Below are 16861 nucleotides of genomic sequence, written 5' to 3'. Positions count from 1 at the left end.
AGGGGGAAATCCACTTGTGTAGAGAGTTCTATGTACAAAGATAAACATTGCTTATGAGAAGGAGAAAAGAAGAAAGAAAAAGAAAGAAAGAAAGAAAGAAAGAAAGAAAGAAAGAAAGAAAGAAAGAAAGAAAAGAAAGAAAAAGAGAAAGAAAGAGAGAGAGAAAGAAAGAAAGAAAGAAAGAAAGAAAGAAAGAAAGAAAGAAAGAAAGAAAGAAAAAACCCTAAGTATCCAAAAGCAGAAGACAGTTGTATAGTCATCCATGCAATGGAATATTGAGGGGCTATTCAAATGATGATGTAAATTCATGGTTATTAAAAAGGAAGAAACTATGAAGTTTACCCCCCCCCCAAAAAAAGTATACAACAGAACTGTTTGTGTGAGTCGCAAATGAAAAAGATATAAAAGCTTCATCCAGAAGGGTAGTGATTACTTCTGATTGATGTCATTGTTTTTATTGTTACTAATTTGTATTTTCAAATTCATCTACCATAAGCAGGAATTGTTTGCGTTAAAAAAAAGTTTTAAGGAACAAATGGCATACCACTTTTAGATATTTCAATGTCTTTTGGTAGAATGTTTTAACTATAATATAGACAGCTTCTGATTTTGACAAATTCTGTGTACATTATTTAAAGAGTATTGAACTACATGTACCCAAATATTCAAATGAGGTATGAGGGATTAAGTCTAAAATTCAGGTTGTGAAAAAGCCTTTCTGTGAAAGAAAAAATAATCAAAGGACAGACCCTCTCAGGAGTTAATTTTTAACAAGCAAGAAATAACCTAGAAAACTTCTCTTGTCCCTTTTAGACATGCTCTGCAGAGCCCTCAAGAGTTATGTGTCACTAGAAGGTCACACAAAGAGAATTCTATTCTATTAGAAATTGCATTTAGTTATTACATTCAACAGTGTCTATAACTGAGAAATAATGGCTGATGAGTGAAGTCATTTCCTGGAGGAGCATTTCATTCCACCGACCTCAGTGTCTATTGCTTTTTGATTAGCATATGTGCACTCCTGAGGGATTTCCAGGTTCTTCTCTAAAATCTTGAGTAGATTATTACGTTCACCTTCATGTATTATTAGCCTTTGATCCATTTTTCTTGGAATTTTCTGCTTTTTTTCATACCTGTTCATAAAAATAAATTTTAAGTAATGAATAGTCAGATTTGGCTACCATAGTGAGTCCAAGACTTCCTAGATCCCCTCATCACCCAGACATTCACTCCTATATACATCTGTACTATTTTGACCCAGACTTCCCCCCTAATGCACTTCCTTATTAGACTCTGGGACTTGGGGTCCTTCAGTAGACATTTCCCTATGTACCCATATTTTCCCTGAATGTTCTCCTCCCTCCCTGCTGTAAATAGCCTTCTTACCAAATCCATTTCTCCCCAGATGACCTCATGTCCCCTTACTAAAGTGGTAATCGTTTTCCCTTTTTCAGCCTTCATGACACCAGCCTTGGAGATAAGTAGTCCCCCTTGATCCATATTGCCAATTTCAGGCCATTGTCCTTCACTCCTTGTGATAGAGGCTACAACAGCTCTGAGTTTGGTTGCTAAGGAAGGGTTCTCAGCTATACTGTTCCATGCAGAATTGTCCTCAACTGACAAGAGCTTCCTAGAAATGCCTGTGAGATTACAACCTCTCTTGGGAGAGAGGAAGAAGCCTAAGGTCAATAATTAACTAGTATGAGGTACAAAAATCAGCCACCTGGACCCAAGCTGGGACAATTCTGTGATGCTCCCAGATCTCCCTATTGGATGAGGCTCGGGCAATATTCCAGCAAAACCCACATCCATGCATATTTTCTTTACTTTCTCTCCCTCCCCTTTTATTTTTGCTTCCTTCACTTTCTGAAAGGTCCCTCATCAGTGCAACCTTTCAATAAATTGCTTACAGAGATAACCCCATCTCAGACTGTGCTACTAAGGAATCTTACCTCAGACATGGTTGCATAAAACCTGGCTATGTCATCAGACCATATTATCCATTGCCTCTCACTGTAATAGCCTTTTACAGATACCCAGATCACTTACACTTTCTTTAATTTTTTTCACTTTTCTCTTAGCTGTGAATATAAGACAACTCCAAATATGAGAAGATAAGCTCACTTGTATCCCACCTCCAACTAACATCACACTTAACTCAAGGGAAAATAATATGACTATGGAAACGCCTGGCCCTGATGTTTGCAGAGCGTGAGGCAGAGTACCAATGGAGACCCACATATTGTTGTTTAACTATAAGTTTTAAATCAAGGTAACAAACTGCCAAATAAAATATGTTCTCCCCTTCACCTTGACAAATATAGCCCCATAATAATGTGGAATTTAAAAGGGTGAGAATGAGCTCCAGGTGGCCATGCCTCCTAAGATTCACTGACTCCTAACATTATAGAAACAGATGCAGATAGAAGAGGGCCAGAGTGGTACTCTCCAAAACACACGCTCCCCTCTTACCCTCCATATAATGATGGTACTGAACAAGGTATTAAAGCACCCTTTATATTTTTATAGTTTGAATTATTGGTCACTAATCCAATTTGAAATGACGGCTCCTAGTGCCCTGAAGAAAAGTTGTCTAAAGATCAGTTACTGAAAAGGTTTCTAGGGGCTCCTGGGTGGCTCAGTCGTTAAGCGTTTGCCTTCAGCTCAGGTTACGATCCCAGGGTCCTGGGATAGAGACTCGCACTGGGCTCCCTGCTCAGCGGGAAGCCTGCTTCTCCCTCTCCCTCTCCCACTCCCCCTGCTGGTGTTACCTCTCTCGCTGTGTCTCTCTCTGTCCAATAAGTAAATAAAATCTTTTTTAAAAGGGGGGGGGAGGGGGTTTATACTTCCTATGCTGTCCCTGTCTGGGCTCTTCACCTGCACTACTTCCAAGGAAACAGCACAAGAGGCAGAGGGAAGATAAGCAGAAAGGTCAGCAGCAAATTACAGCTTGCTCTACAATTTGAGAAATCTGAATCAGAGGAGCTGTAAAAGTTATGTCTACTTTGAAGAAATATCTGAGTTTGAATGCGCAGATTCATTTAAAAATATTTATGAAATGACTATTCCCTGCCAAGCAATGTGCTGAGCACTGCAGATGAAAAGAGGAAAATACTAATAATGTAGGAAAAAGAAAGACAAGTGAAAAATAACAGTAGTGTATTATAATAGCTGATCTACTAAATACTGAATATGTAACAGGAACACAGAAAAAAAGATTACTAAATTTAACTGGGGAATTACAGCAAGATTCAGAGAAGAGATAGCAAAATTATGAGTGTAAGCTTTGAGGGCAATCAGAAAGGATTGTACTTAAAGCAGATGGGTCAGATCATGGAAAAACACAGAGGAAGAAGAACAGGTCATGTAAGAAGAACCATAAATGTTGAGTATTATTAGAGGAGAATGGTAGGAAGTAAAACTGGAAAAGTTAGGGCAAAGCCCAAAACCTGCTGGCATACCAACAACATCCAAAAAATTTAGAGTTTATCGTTGAAGCAAAGAAGAAGGAAGGAAGAATAGTGAACATTGAATAATTTAATCAATTTGAATGTTAGCAAGAGTACTTGTTAGCTACACTGGAGAGTAGTGAACCCTAAGGCTCTGGAGTCTAAAAAGAAGACCTTTGCAATCATTCAAGGAAGACAAAAAGAGCATCTACACCAGGCAGCAAATAAGATGGAGAGAACAATAGGGAGACAATAAACATCTTGGACTAGAGTTGTCAGGATTAGACATAAGAACAAGGAAGAGGAGTCAAAAGCAAAGTTCTAGCAAGCATAGAACTGACATTTTTTTTTAAATTTGTGTAATCCATTTATGTTCATTTTATTTTTTTATAGTTATTTTTTATTATGTTATGTTAGTCACCATACAGTACATCCCTAGTTTTTGATATAAAGTTCCAGGATTCATTACTTGCATATAACACCCAGTGCACCATGCAATACGTGCCCTCCTTACTACCCATCACCGGCACTTCAATCAATTTTCAAATTCATTCGATGTTCACTTATGTGACATCATGATAAATCAATGACACCTCCATGTTGTGACCCAAGACAACGTGTTTTGACTTTGTTCTGAGGACTGACTGAGAGTTGGAGTCACACATGCTTATTTTGAGGGATGACTATGTCAGCAACATAATCCGCCAAAGCTCATAGGCTGTGGTCCTGCCTCTCTGAAGTCTTAAATGGGACTCATCTATGCAACTAAAGAATATGGATATAAATATTATGACCACTTATCTTTATCCCATTTTCCAACCCAAATTAAGACAATTTGCAAATAAGTTCGAGCAATAACTAGAACTTCTTTGTAGCACATTCAACATATGTTTCTGATTCAACCTGTGGAGTAGTTTAACCCTTTAACCACTAATCTGTTTCATTAAATACTTACATTGTCTTTTGTTTCTCAATGGATTTTTGAACTTTTCGAAGTTTATTAATCATGTCATGGGCTTCTTTATCAGCTTCGGGGGGCCTTTGTCTCTCCTGCTTTTGCTCCAGGAAACATCTCACCCACTGAGCTGTTTGTTCCACGTCTCTTAAGCTGAATCTACAAGCAAATGAAAAGACCACTTGCCTTGAAAACAGTATAATAAATACAATTCAAATCATATTTCCTTCTACTTTTAACATCCTGACATATACCTGTTGAGCTTTTAATATCCATCTTCATGAGTTTTCTCCTGAATAGGCACACAAGGTATTCTGGGTCAGCAGACTCCTTATTAACTACCTTACAGCAAACTGTAAGTTGCCCTCCTTGTACAGACCTTACCGGTGAGGCAACAACAATTACAGCCCATGGAAATTTCTCCTATAAGAGTAGGTAAGACACTCCACAGGTAAGGGACAGAGAACAATGGATTTTCTCTATTTATATACAGAAAATGGATTGCTCCCCCCAAACCCGAGACGAGAAAAAGAAGTTTAAAAACAAAAAAGAATTATGCTCTTTTATTTATTTGAATTGTTGTTGTAGTTGCTCTTGTATTTAATTCCACTCATATTTAGGTCTCCCCCCAATGGAATCAAAGGCCCTTAGCATTATATATTTATGGGTAAGTTTGGATTTCACAAATCTTTTGTGAATTTTAGAGACTCCTTTGCTTTTTTCCAGTTTTATTGAAATATAATTGACATGTAACATTGCAGAAGTTTAAGGTGTACAACATGATGATTTGATACATCTGCATATCACAAATTACCATAATAAGGTTAGTTAACCCATCCATCACCTCCCGTGGTTGCCTTTTGTGTGTTATTCTGGAAAGATTTAAGATCTACCGTTTTAGCAACTTTGAAGGATAAAATACAGTATCGTTAGCTATAGTCACCATGCTATACATTATATCCCCAGAACTTATTAATCTTATAACAGGAAGTTTGTACCCTCTGACCAACATCTCTCCGTTTCTCTCATCCCTAACCCCCTGAGACCCTGGTAACCACCAATCTACTCTCTGTTTCTATGAGTTCAGCTTTTTAAGATTCTATATATAAATGAGATCAAACAGTAAAATATTGCTCTTAGGCAGGAATGGAGACAATGTTGGGTTCTCACCCTAACTTTTTGGATTGTGACTACTTCTTTCCAGAGACCAGATGAAGAGTAAACAAATTAGTATACTTGTGAAGTAAGGATTAAATAAATGGCAGTCTATGCCACGTGGCAAGAATTTTTATACGGTAGAAAATAAAATAATAAAGTTAGTAAACACTTAACACTTAAACATGCTATTTTCAGACGCTACTCTTAAGTACCATAAATATAAGTATCCAAATCATAAATATATTGAACCATTTTGTACTCACAATCACCCTATGAGGAAAGCACTATTACTAACCCTATTTCGTAGATGAGAAAATGGATATATATAAACAGATTAAGTGATCTGCCCACTATTCCACAGCTTGTATGTGGCAGAGTCTGGCCTCCAAGCTCATGTTCTTAGTCATGAAATCATGTTGCTTCTTTTTTTATTTTAACACAATTTACTTCATCTAGGTGTACATTCTGTATGAAACAGCATCGTTTTCATCATAGTACTTCGTGTTTAAAATCTAGATCACTTGGAAATAATTCTTCCTCTTAAGTCTCTCTGATAACCTACTTAGAATGAATGTGATCAAGATTGGACTTCCGTCAATATCATTTTGTAATACTGCATTAAGGGCTTTCGTAATTTATTTGTATTTAATTCTCACCCCAACCCTATGCGTTACAATTTTTATCACCCCATTTTGCAAATAAAGAAACTAAGGCTCAAAGCCATTAAGGAGCTGTCTAGAAGTGCCATACTAATTGAGAGCAGAGGTAGGATCCCAATTGGGCCTGACCGTGAAATGTGTGTTCTTAAGCACACACTGATAGTGTCACTAAACATTAAACGTGCTCCACACATTTTTTTCTAGAGACCAAACTAGAGAAGGCTGACAGGGACAATCATTATTCGATAAGCTCTCAGATGTACTGATTGAGCCCTAAAAAAATCCTGATTTATTGATGATCTGGGGCTACTTAGGATTAAATCAAACTGCATAAGACCAAGGATTTTCACAGTATGTTCTGCAGAGAGCCCCAAATTCCATAGGCATGCCAAGAGTCAATTCCTCAAGCAAAATTAAATCTATGATGCTTTTGTGAAACATTTTCTCCTTTAAGTGTTGATGAATTTTAATGCATCAAAATTAAACATTAATTTTTAATTAAAGTTAAAAGACTATTACTTGAAAGAAATGCTCAACTTCAGTACTGATCAGAGTAATGCAAATTACAACAGTAGCAAGACATGCTTTTACAGAAACCGAATGACAACATTTATAAAAACCAATCCCACAAGCTTGTGATGATAGGTCGAAATAGGAACCTCATGAACTACTGATGGGACATAAGTTAAGAAGCCACATTAGAAAAAAAGGTCATGTTCCATTTATTGCATTAGTTTGCCCATACTACAAAATATAGTGATCGTGCTCCTAGGTATAGTTTCCAAAGAAGCTTTTACAGGTGCACAAAACGCTATTCATTCTATTGTACCCTGCCCTTTTTTTTTTTTATTGCAGTACAATTAACATACAACATTATATTAATTTCAGGTATACAACAGAATGATTCAATATTTGCATATGTTGTGAAATGATCACGACAATCAGTCTAATTAACATCTGTTACCACACATAGTTACAGGATTTGTTTTCTTGTGATAAGAACTTTTAAGAACTAATCTCTTAGCAACCTTCATATATGCAATGCAGTATTATTAACTATAGTAGCTATGCTATACATTACATCTCCATGACTTATTTATTTTTTACCTGGAAGTTTGTAACTCTTGACTTCCTTCACACATTGGGTGAAAATATTTTACTTCTTGAATGTTTTAAGTATTTATGTGTGCATGAACAATAAATAGTTATTTTTGGATTTCTATTTTGCAGTTAGGCTTTCAGGAATATCTCAGATACACAAAATTGTGTTTGTTTCTAAAATCTGTAGCCATGCTCTAAAGTTAAGTAGGTGAGTTGTGTAACTTCTTGTTGTTCAGAAGTTTATTTTCCTTGTCCCAACAACATAGATAAAAGGAACAATTGTATTGCAATCTCCAAAAGTTCCAAACACAACCATATGTTTAATTATCATCATTATTTTAAATGTATATCACCAATAATGATTCAGTAATATATGTCTATTTATGTGTAAAAATTTTCATTAAACTTTGCCAGCTGAACAAGATTATGAACCTTTATTTATTTGTTTGTTTGTTTATATCCGTGGCCTACTTAAACTTCCATGACCGAAAGTAGTTTAAAATTGTCTAAAACAAAGAAAGCATTTTATTCTGATCCCAGACTATGTGATCAAAGTTAATCCAGGATACAGAGTATTATCCATTTAATGAATATATTTTGGTATAACTTATGCCTCACCAAAACTGGATGATTACATTCAATTTTAAGCTATTTTTATGCTATAGCATATAAACTTTAGCAAGATAGCAGTGTCTCTAAGTTACAGTTCTCATAACTGTGAATTAAAAACAACAAAATACCCCACCAATAAATATGCTAGCATGTTGTAAGGGTACTTTAATTTTATGTGGGATACTTGTATGTGTAAACATTCAATTTATTTCTGCAAAGAACCTCAATAGTTACTGGAAATTTACAAGACCTAAATAAAAATATAATAGTTTACAGTAAAAAGATAAAAAATGGAGTAGGAAACTATTCAAAGGTAGTAATTTGTAATAGCACAAGTAAAAATATTTTTTAAGAACTGATATTTTTTAAGAACTAAATATTTTTTGAACTAGAAAGGTGCATTTTTAAATATGCATTCTAATAACAAATGAGCACCAAAAATAGTTATGAATACTTTATTACAACAGTGAAGTTTGTGTAATTTTCCTCAACTTAAAAGAATAAGCCTGGTACAAATTACAAACAAAAGCTAATTAAATTAAATTACTTACAAAAAAAATAATGCTGGTAACTTTTCCATTTTCCTTAGCTTTTCAACGAGAAGTGGAAACATTCTTATCATGTTTTCTGAACTAGAAACTGACTCAGGACTAAGATTCCTCAGAACCATTTTGGCCTGCAGCAACGAATAAAAAAATTATTAGTTTTAAATTCTGCATAATAAAGAAAAGAATTACTACTTTTGGCTAAAGTATTTTCATAGTTGTCTAATCTATATTTCTGCACTTCCTTAAAATAAAATATAATAAAATAATTATGAAAATATAACATTTTTTAAAGAACCATCAAAGAAATATACAAATCAATGCACCATGGAACAACAAAAACAAAAAGATTACTATATATACATGCACACATATATGCAATTTAACATGCATTTATGTAAGGCATCACAAATCAGTCAGAAAGAGGTTGTTCAGTAAATGACTGCTGGTACCACTACAGCAGAAGTTGGGGTAAATCAGTTTCACTCCATGGCATGTATAAAAAAACCACTTTCAAATTGAATGTTTTTAAATGACAAAATAAATGGAAGAAAATGTAAATTAATTATGTTTCTGAATGGGAGGAGATTACCTAAGTTAAAATGTAATGGAAAAAACTCAAATGAGAAAGTCTAATATATGTCACTCACCCAAAATGAGAAACCTCAATGTGTGACAATAAAACAAACTTTGAAATACAAAGACCATCCTCAACTTATTTAATATAAATATGCAAAACTTACATGACCCCAGGTGAAGGTTTTAATACACAAATAGTTCCCACAAATTGAAATAAAAATCACAAAAGAAAAAAATCCCAAGACAAAAATGATAAAGGAGTAAAAAATTCTTCTGAGCTACTGTTACTATGGTTTCAATCTCTTACTGCATCAAGAACTCTGACTGTGGATAGTGACACCTCTGTTCTTGTCTGTTGTAACACTGAGAAAGCACAGAGGATTAAACAAAGAGCAATTTCCTCTTCCTCTTTCTATTCTATCTCAGAATACTAGACTTCCAGTTCAGCCTAAAGGCCTAAAATTTAAATTGAAAACTAAAATAATAATAGTAATAATAATGATGATGATGACGATGACAACAATGCAACTCAAGAAAACAAGGAACATAGGGTTTTGCCAAAAACATGTGAAAATTACCTCCTCAGTATGGCCATTTTTAATCCAACTTGTGAATTCTGCCTTTAAGCTCTCCTCATATTTTCTAGCATCCAACTTTTTAACAACTATTTTATTCTTAAAATGAATGAATTTGTCTGGATCGAACTCCTTGAAAAGAAATGCCACAAAATTAAATAAAATCACGCAAGAAAATCCAAAGATGTTTCTCAATTATGCATTTCATTGAACAGAATTACAAGCTTCTGGAGAGTACAGACTATCGAATGTCTTTTTACCAAATAGAAGATGAGAACAGACAGCTGCTAGGGCATAAAGAGAAAAGGAGAGTACAATGAGAAAATGAAGGAATATGAATCCATGATGTAAAAGACTAAAATATCCTAGCATCCCAGAAATTGAAAGAAGTAATATCTTCAGGAACTCAATGGCATTACACCCCATTAAAATAAAACACAATATGTTAGCAAGAAGAATATCTGAGAAGGGGTGATTTTATTTTGGAAACAGTCTATCTATAATTTTAAAAGATTAGATGCATATGACCAGAAAGGGTGAGACTTTGTCTTTCTGAATAGCAATGTTACCATCCACTATAATACAATTAATTCAAATTAAATGTGTAATTATTACTTACCTGGGCCCTGGGCCAGCTTTCCCAGAATTGAAACATGGTATCATAAAGCTGGATGGTTTCTCGAGGGGAAAGGGTAAGATCAGAAGGGAATCCATACTTTTCAATCTACATTTAAAACAAAATTAAAAATTTTAATATTCTTTCATTCTATTTTCTATTCTGTCCTTTGCCCTGTGAACCTGTGTAAATTCTCTGAACACGAGACTGCATTATATCAACATACTCCATGTCAATATAGTAACTGAATATGTTATTTTGGAATGTAAAAATCATTCTCTTATTAATACTATTTGAAAGTGGGAAATTATTTTGCCTAACTAAAAAACTATCTGTAAGATAAATCCAAAAACCAGCATAATTTTTAAGATATAAATCTTATTTTGGGGGTGCCTGGGTGGCTCAGTCTTTAAGCGTCTGCCTTCGGCTCAGGGCATGATCCCGGAGTTCTGGGATCGAGCCCCACATCAGGCTCTTCTGCTGGGAGCCTGCTTCTTCCTCTCCCACTCCTCCTGCTTGTGTTCCCTCTCTCACTGGCTGTCTCTCTGTCTTTCAAATAAATAAAATAAAATCTAAAAAAAAAGATATAAATCTTATTTCTGTCATTAGAATGCTTGTGATTTCTTAAGTCTCTTAGCCTTTTATAGAAGCCTGAGTTTCTTCATTTCTAAAGTGGACAACAATTCTGCTTGTGCCATAGATTTGTTGCAAGAATTAAGTTAGATAATGTATGTAATAAGTCTAGTGAAATACCTGGCATGTGGTTGATGCCTCAACTGTCAATGATCAACTTATAAGTCTAAATTTTTTAAATCAGTTTAATAAATCTGTGGCTAAAAGCTGGGAATTCAATTCAGTTGTTCTCCACTACACAGTAACTAATGAACTGGCAAAACCTAAGCCAGCCTACGTAGAAAAGGAAAACAAATAAAAGGTCATTTGTAAACACAACACTATTACAGTATGATGCTATTTTGCAAACCACATCGTCTCTAATGCCCCAAGTGATGGTAAGAATTGATCTGTACCGAGCAGAAAGAGACACCAGTTCTTTCAAGGACTTCCTGGGGCTGACAGCTCTCCAGGAGTGAGCAGCTACTCCTCTGTGGCATGGTAATTGGCTGCAAAAGCTAAACTCTGCTTTTTTGCCAAAAATAAGCCTCATATGGATTGAGGGGCAATCCTTCACCTCAGTTGGATTAAGGCCAGCTTACTTATCCTGTCCCACCCCTTCCCTTCTCAGACTATTTCTATGGTGAAGCTATAGGGGCAATGATCAGGGTGGATGGTTCTTCTCTTTCGGTTGCCATAATTTATTATGCTTTTTCTTGCCACTGAGTTCTTTCATATTAATCTGAAGTATACTACACAAAATCAAGAAAGGTCTGCTTGCTTTGTATTGTTGCTACTCTACGAAACACACTATATAAACACATGCTTCACACACAGCTATCAAAACACATTTAATAATGCCCAAGCCTTTGAGTTTATCCTCCATTCCTGCTGCAAAAGTCCAGAATTCTTGGGGCTCCTGGGTGGCTCAGTCATTAAGCATCTGCCTTCGGCTCAGGTCGTGATCCCAGAGTTCTGGGATTGAGCCCCATGTTGGGCTCCCTGCTCAGCGGGAAGCCTGCTTCTCCCTCTCACACTCCCCCTGCTTGTGTTCCCTCTCTCGCTGCCTCTCCCTCTGTCGAATAAATAAATAAAATCTTTAAAAAAAAAGTCCAGAATTCTTAAGAAGACTCATACAACAGCATGACCTTTGCAGAAGTCATACAGGGTCAGAGCACACTGTAGCAGTTCTGTTGCTTTCCAGTTACTCCATTAATAGCTACTGAAAATAGACGAAAGGCAGTTGGACCAAAATGCCAATCTTGCTAGGTACTCCAAATCACTGCACTCATTGCTACTTAAAGATAAGCCTGGAAACGTCCTACACAAAATAAATAATTTTTTAAATACTATGATGTTTTAAAAATGCCAGGTGACAATAGGGAAAGAAAAAAGGAGACAGAGAGAAAGGGACAGAAAAAGAAGTCTATTATTTATGTGTGGGTTATCATCTGTATGCTAAGTGTGGGGTGTGAGGTCACAGGAATTTTGTCCATACTTAAGTTTTATTTAGGGTTCAGATTGGGCCATTGCCACACAAAAGAGAAACTTCTGTAATAAAATCTTATTAGAAAATCACCATGATTAGGATTCATTCAGTTGCTTTTAGAAGCCATTGCATCATAGCCCAAAGGCTATAAAATGATTCTCATCCATGCACTCATTCAGGTATTTGTCCAATAGATCATTCAGAATACTGTGATGATAGGGCAAGCTCTGGAGTCTATCTTGATTGCATCCTGGCCCCACCACTTACTTGTGGTGCAATAATGAGTTAGTTAAATGCTCTGTGCCTCAACTTCCTCATTTGTAAAATGGGAATATTAACAAGACATCCATCCTAAAACTGTTGTGATGGTTAAAAGAGATAAAATACGTAAAATTCCCAGAACACAAAGTAAATGCTCGATTTAAGTTGGCTATCTTTACTTAACATACAGTTAGTAAGCATCTTTTATGTACAAGTTTTTTAGGAACTCATGAGGACACAGAATTTGTCTTCAAGGAGTTATTCTAGTAAGATAAAGAAGACATGCATAAAAGCAACTTTAGCAGTAAGCTGATCATAATTGGTGTCATACAAGAAATATAGACAAGGTGCTATGGAGAGAGCATGACATCCACCTAAGGAAGTCACAGAAGGACTCTGAAGATGTTTCACAGTAGAAGAGTCACAAAAGATAAACAGGGTCTGAACAACCGGCATTTGGCATCTGTGGTGAAATACTCCAGGAACAATACGAATCATGAAGGCCTCCAGGTAAAATACATCAGATTTTGGGGCCAGGTCAGAGAAGACCTAGGAAGCCAAGCCAAGGAGCTGTGGATTTAGTCACTTCCAAAGGAAAGCCATTAAGGCTTGGCAAGATCATAATTACATTTTAGGAGTTTAACCTGACAACAGAATTTGGAATATATTCTACTTGCTAGGTTTTGAAAGGAAGGCAAACTAATGACCATCACTTTGAGAGGTAATAAGAGCTTGAATGGCCGTTCCTAAGAATAGGATGAGAAAGGAAGAGAAATATGCAAGGAAAATTAAGAAATCTTTCTCCACAGACACTCCAATGCCTCAAATGATATCCTAAGATCTCCACTTTATTGATTCACTACCAAAAAATCATGTTATGATTGTTACGTTAGTGAAATGTCTTTTCCTTATTTAACCTAACTGGCAGTGATCAGATAGTCACACGTACTAGGAGCTGCCCACGTATAGTTGCGCACTGAGATAGTGTCACAAAGGTGGACAGAGAGACATGGGTACTGACAAGAAGGAAAATGGGCAAGATAATGTCCAAGAACAAATAAAATTAACCAAAAAAACTTCAGGTTGAAATTTTTAGTCATTTTCAAGCTTTGCGGATCCAGACACCACTGAGGGTTCATTGAAGACTACAAAGTTATTTTTGTTACTTTTAAAAAACCAATGTTAATAAATACTCTTCAACCCTGAGAAAGGAAGATATCCTGCCATTTGAAACAACATGAATGTACCCTGAGCACATTATGCAAAGTTATACAGAGATAAGTCAGGCAGAGAAAGACAAATAACAGCATAATATCACTTATACGTGGAATCTAAAAGTCAAACTCATGAAAAACACAGTAAAATGATTTTCAGGGAAGGTGAGGTGGGAAGGTTAAGGTTAGTGTTGTTTGAAGGCATAAACTTGCAATGAGTAACTACAACAGAGAGACTTAGTGCATGGCATAATAAATATGGACAGTAATATTGTAGTATAATTATATAATGTGAGGTGCTAAATATTGCTATTACAATTATTTTATAATATATAAATACAGCAAATTAGCATGTTATACACCTTAAATTTATATTATGCTATATGTCAAATACATTCAATATACAAAATAAAAAATAAAGTTAAATATCTGTTATAAAGTATCTATACTACAATTCTCTTAAGAATCAACTAGGCAGCTTTTCAATTATAATATATATACAAGTAATTTATATTACACAGAACAAATATGGCTAAAAAATTACTTACATGATCCGTTGTTAGTGCGGCACATGGGTGAAAATGATCAAAATAAATGTCATGATGTTTTATTGAACATATATGCTTCTCTAAATCGTTGTATCTCTCTCCATAGAGCACTAACAATGAAGAGCAAGAATTTCCAAATCAGTGGACACAGAAGGACTGCAATGACTTTAAAGTAAAAGAAAAATTCCAAACATACCAAGTCTAACTTTATATGATTCCTTTATTCGGAAGTAATCTTTGGGAGAATTGGCATAACAGCCAGCATTTCTTTTAAAAGCAGTATTTTTTCCCATTGTATTGTCTTCTTGTTTCCAGTAGTGTTTTACTGATTGTAGCCACCTTAAAAAAATAAATTTACAAATTATGTAGGCAGTAATATAGTACTATTCCTGTGACATTTAATATTTTAAATAAAGAAAAATTCACATGCCTTAAAAACTGTACTTAAAGGAATAGGCCCTGGTGGCAGACTACCTGAGACTGAATCCCAGCCTCCTTACTGCTGTCCGTGGCTCTCGGTTGAGAGTCACATTTACATTTACATTCTTTGTGCCTCATTTTCCACATTCTATTATTCCATAAAAATATTCTATTATTTCCATAAAAATGGAAATAATAATAGTAGTAATAGAAATACGATTTAATAGTAGTAATGGAAATAGTAAATCATAAGGGCTGTTGGGTATTTAAGATAAATTACTATTTGCAAAGCACTTAGCGTAGTGCCTGGCACATAGTAGCCTTTGCTATAATTGTTATAGCAACAAGGCAAAATCTATCCCAATGACAAAATGATATGGGCTTTTCAATTAATAAGGCTTTGCTATCTTTCTAAACATCTACAAAGTGGGACAATAGAAGAAATCTCAAGATCTGTGGCAGGGGATGTCATTATACTATTTCATTTTTTATTTCTTGCTCAAGGACAAGAAAAAAAGGAACATAGATCTATCACTGCTGGTGAACTTTTTTTGACGAATGGAAGAAATTTTCTACTCAATAGCAGATCTGGCTGGGATAGTCCTTGATTTTCCTTTATTGAGTGTGGCCTTTCTGAGCACCTGCCAAGAGGCACTGTAGATGTTCTGTTGCTTGAATAGCCAGAGATAAGTTAACAAGCTCACCAGAAAGTTATGAAACTCTTCAGAACCTATATAGAAAGTATAAAATTTAAAATAGAAAAGCATTTATCCAAATTGGAACATAATGCCTACTCAGTGAGATGCTCAGGGTTACTTATGGTAGCTGAAAGAGCCAAAAAGGGACATCGGATCATGACAAGGAGATGCTCCCAGACTTCTGCTCCAATTTCTCCGCCAAGACAATGGACCTATTAAAGAAAAAAATTTCTCCTTTAAAAAGCTTATTTTAAAATGGCAAAGGAAAATAAGACACAGAAGTTCAAATCATCATACATAGTTTCATGTTACCTTTAATTGACCATGCCAAGTTTATATAAATATCCACAAATTGGGTGATGGAAAATCTTGACACAAATTTTCTTCAATCTCCATAACCAATCCATCAATAATTCCTCTTTCTCTTACTTCAAAAATTTCTTTCAAATCTATGCATTTCTCTCCATGTCTACTGCCACCCGAGCCACCATCACGTCTCAGCTGCACTATTACAATATCCCCCTACCACCTAGCTTCCCTCAGTGCTCCCTACATTCTTCTAACCACAGCCAAAATGATATGTCTAAAAGACAAATTAGATCAGTCCATGTCCTTAATTCAATTTCTTCAATATCTTCCTTTGCATATGGAACAGAATGTTAACTCCTTAACGGGGTGTGCATTATACCTGACATAACTTGGCCCCTTCTTGCCTCTCTAGCTTCGTATCAAGTCATTCTGCCCTATAGTGCTCCCCCTCTGCTTAGAACATACTGGACTTTTCTGTGTTCCTTGAACACACCTTTTCTACCCCAGAGCTTTCACATGTATCATTCCCTCTGCTTAACCCTCTCTTTTCAGCTTACAGAGTTCAGGCAAATGTCACTCCATGAGAAGGACTTCACTGACTGCCCACTCCAGGGTTGCCCTCCTACAGCCTTACTGCCATTATCATGCCAGCCCACTTGCTCTGTATATATATAAATAACTATATAACATATATAAAATTGATATATAAATATAATATTTAATAAATATGTTTTATATGCTTTACATGAATATATAAATATAATATATAATTATATAAATATGTCATATATAAATTACATCTTATATAAATCTATATTATACAAATAAAATATATAATATATAAATCAAATATATAAATATTTAATATAAATTTATATATGACATATTAAACATATATCATATTATATAAATATATTTTAAGTATATGTATTAAATATAATTATAAAAATATANAATAAAATATAAAAACACATTAATAGTAGGGGACCTCAACATCCCACTATCAGAAATAGACAGAACACCCTGGCAAAAACTAAGCAAAGAATCAAAGGCTTTGAATG

The 16861-nt window shown here is 35.1% G+C and overlaps 1 protein-coding gene across 8 annotated transcripts in view; it reads right to left on the bottom strand.

The window, feature by feature from the left end:
- The window catches only part of DDX60 (DExD/H-box helicase 60), a 104625-nt gene that overhangs the window by 40068 nt on the left and 47696 nt on the right, over positions 1 to 16861 (bottom strand). For all 8 annotated transcript variants that reach the window (XM_011223595.3, XM_034661404.1, XM_034661405.1 and 5 more), the window contains 8 exons: positions 15588 to 15703; positions 14570 to 14712; positions 14374 to 14483; positions 10253 to 10357; positions 9637 to 9765; positions 8486 to 8610; positions 4405 to 4563; positions 983 to 1133 (listed from right to left, as the gene is read on the bottom strand). In XM_011223595.3, the coding sequence (XP_011221897.1) occupies positions 983 to 1133; positions 4405 to 4563; positions 8486 to 8610; positions 9637 to 9765; positions 10253 to 10357; positions 14374 to 14483; positions 14570 to 14712; positions 15588 to 15703 (1038 nt within the window). The remainder of the gene's footprint in view (positions 1 to 982; positions 1134 to 4404; positions 4564 to 8485; positions 8611 to 9636; positions 9766 to 10252; positions 10358 to 14373; positions 14484 to 14569; positions 14713 to 15587; positions 15704 to 16861) is intronic.

The sequence above is a fragment of the Ailuropoda melanoleuca genome, chromosome 5 (genome assembly GCF_002007445.2).
Source record: "Ailuropoda melanoleuca isolate Jingjing chromosome 5, ASM200744v2, whole genome shotgun sequence".
Classification (NCBI taxonomy): Eukaryota; Metazoa; Chordata; class Mammalia; order Carnivora; family Ursidae; genus Ailuropoda; species Ailuropoda melanoleuca.
This window is presented reverse-complemented; position numbering and strand designations above follow the sequence as displayed.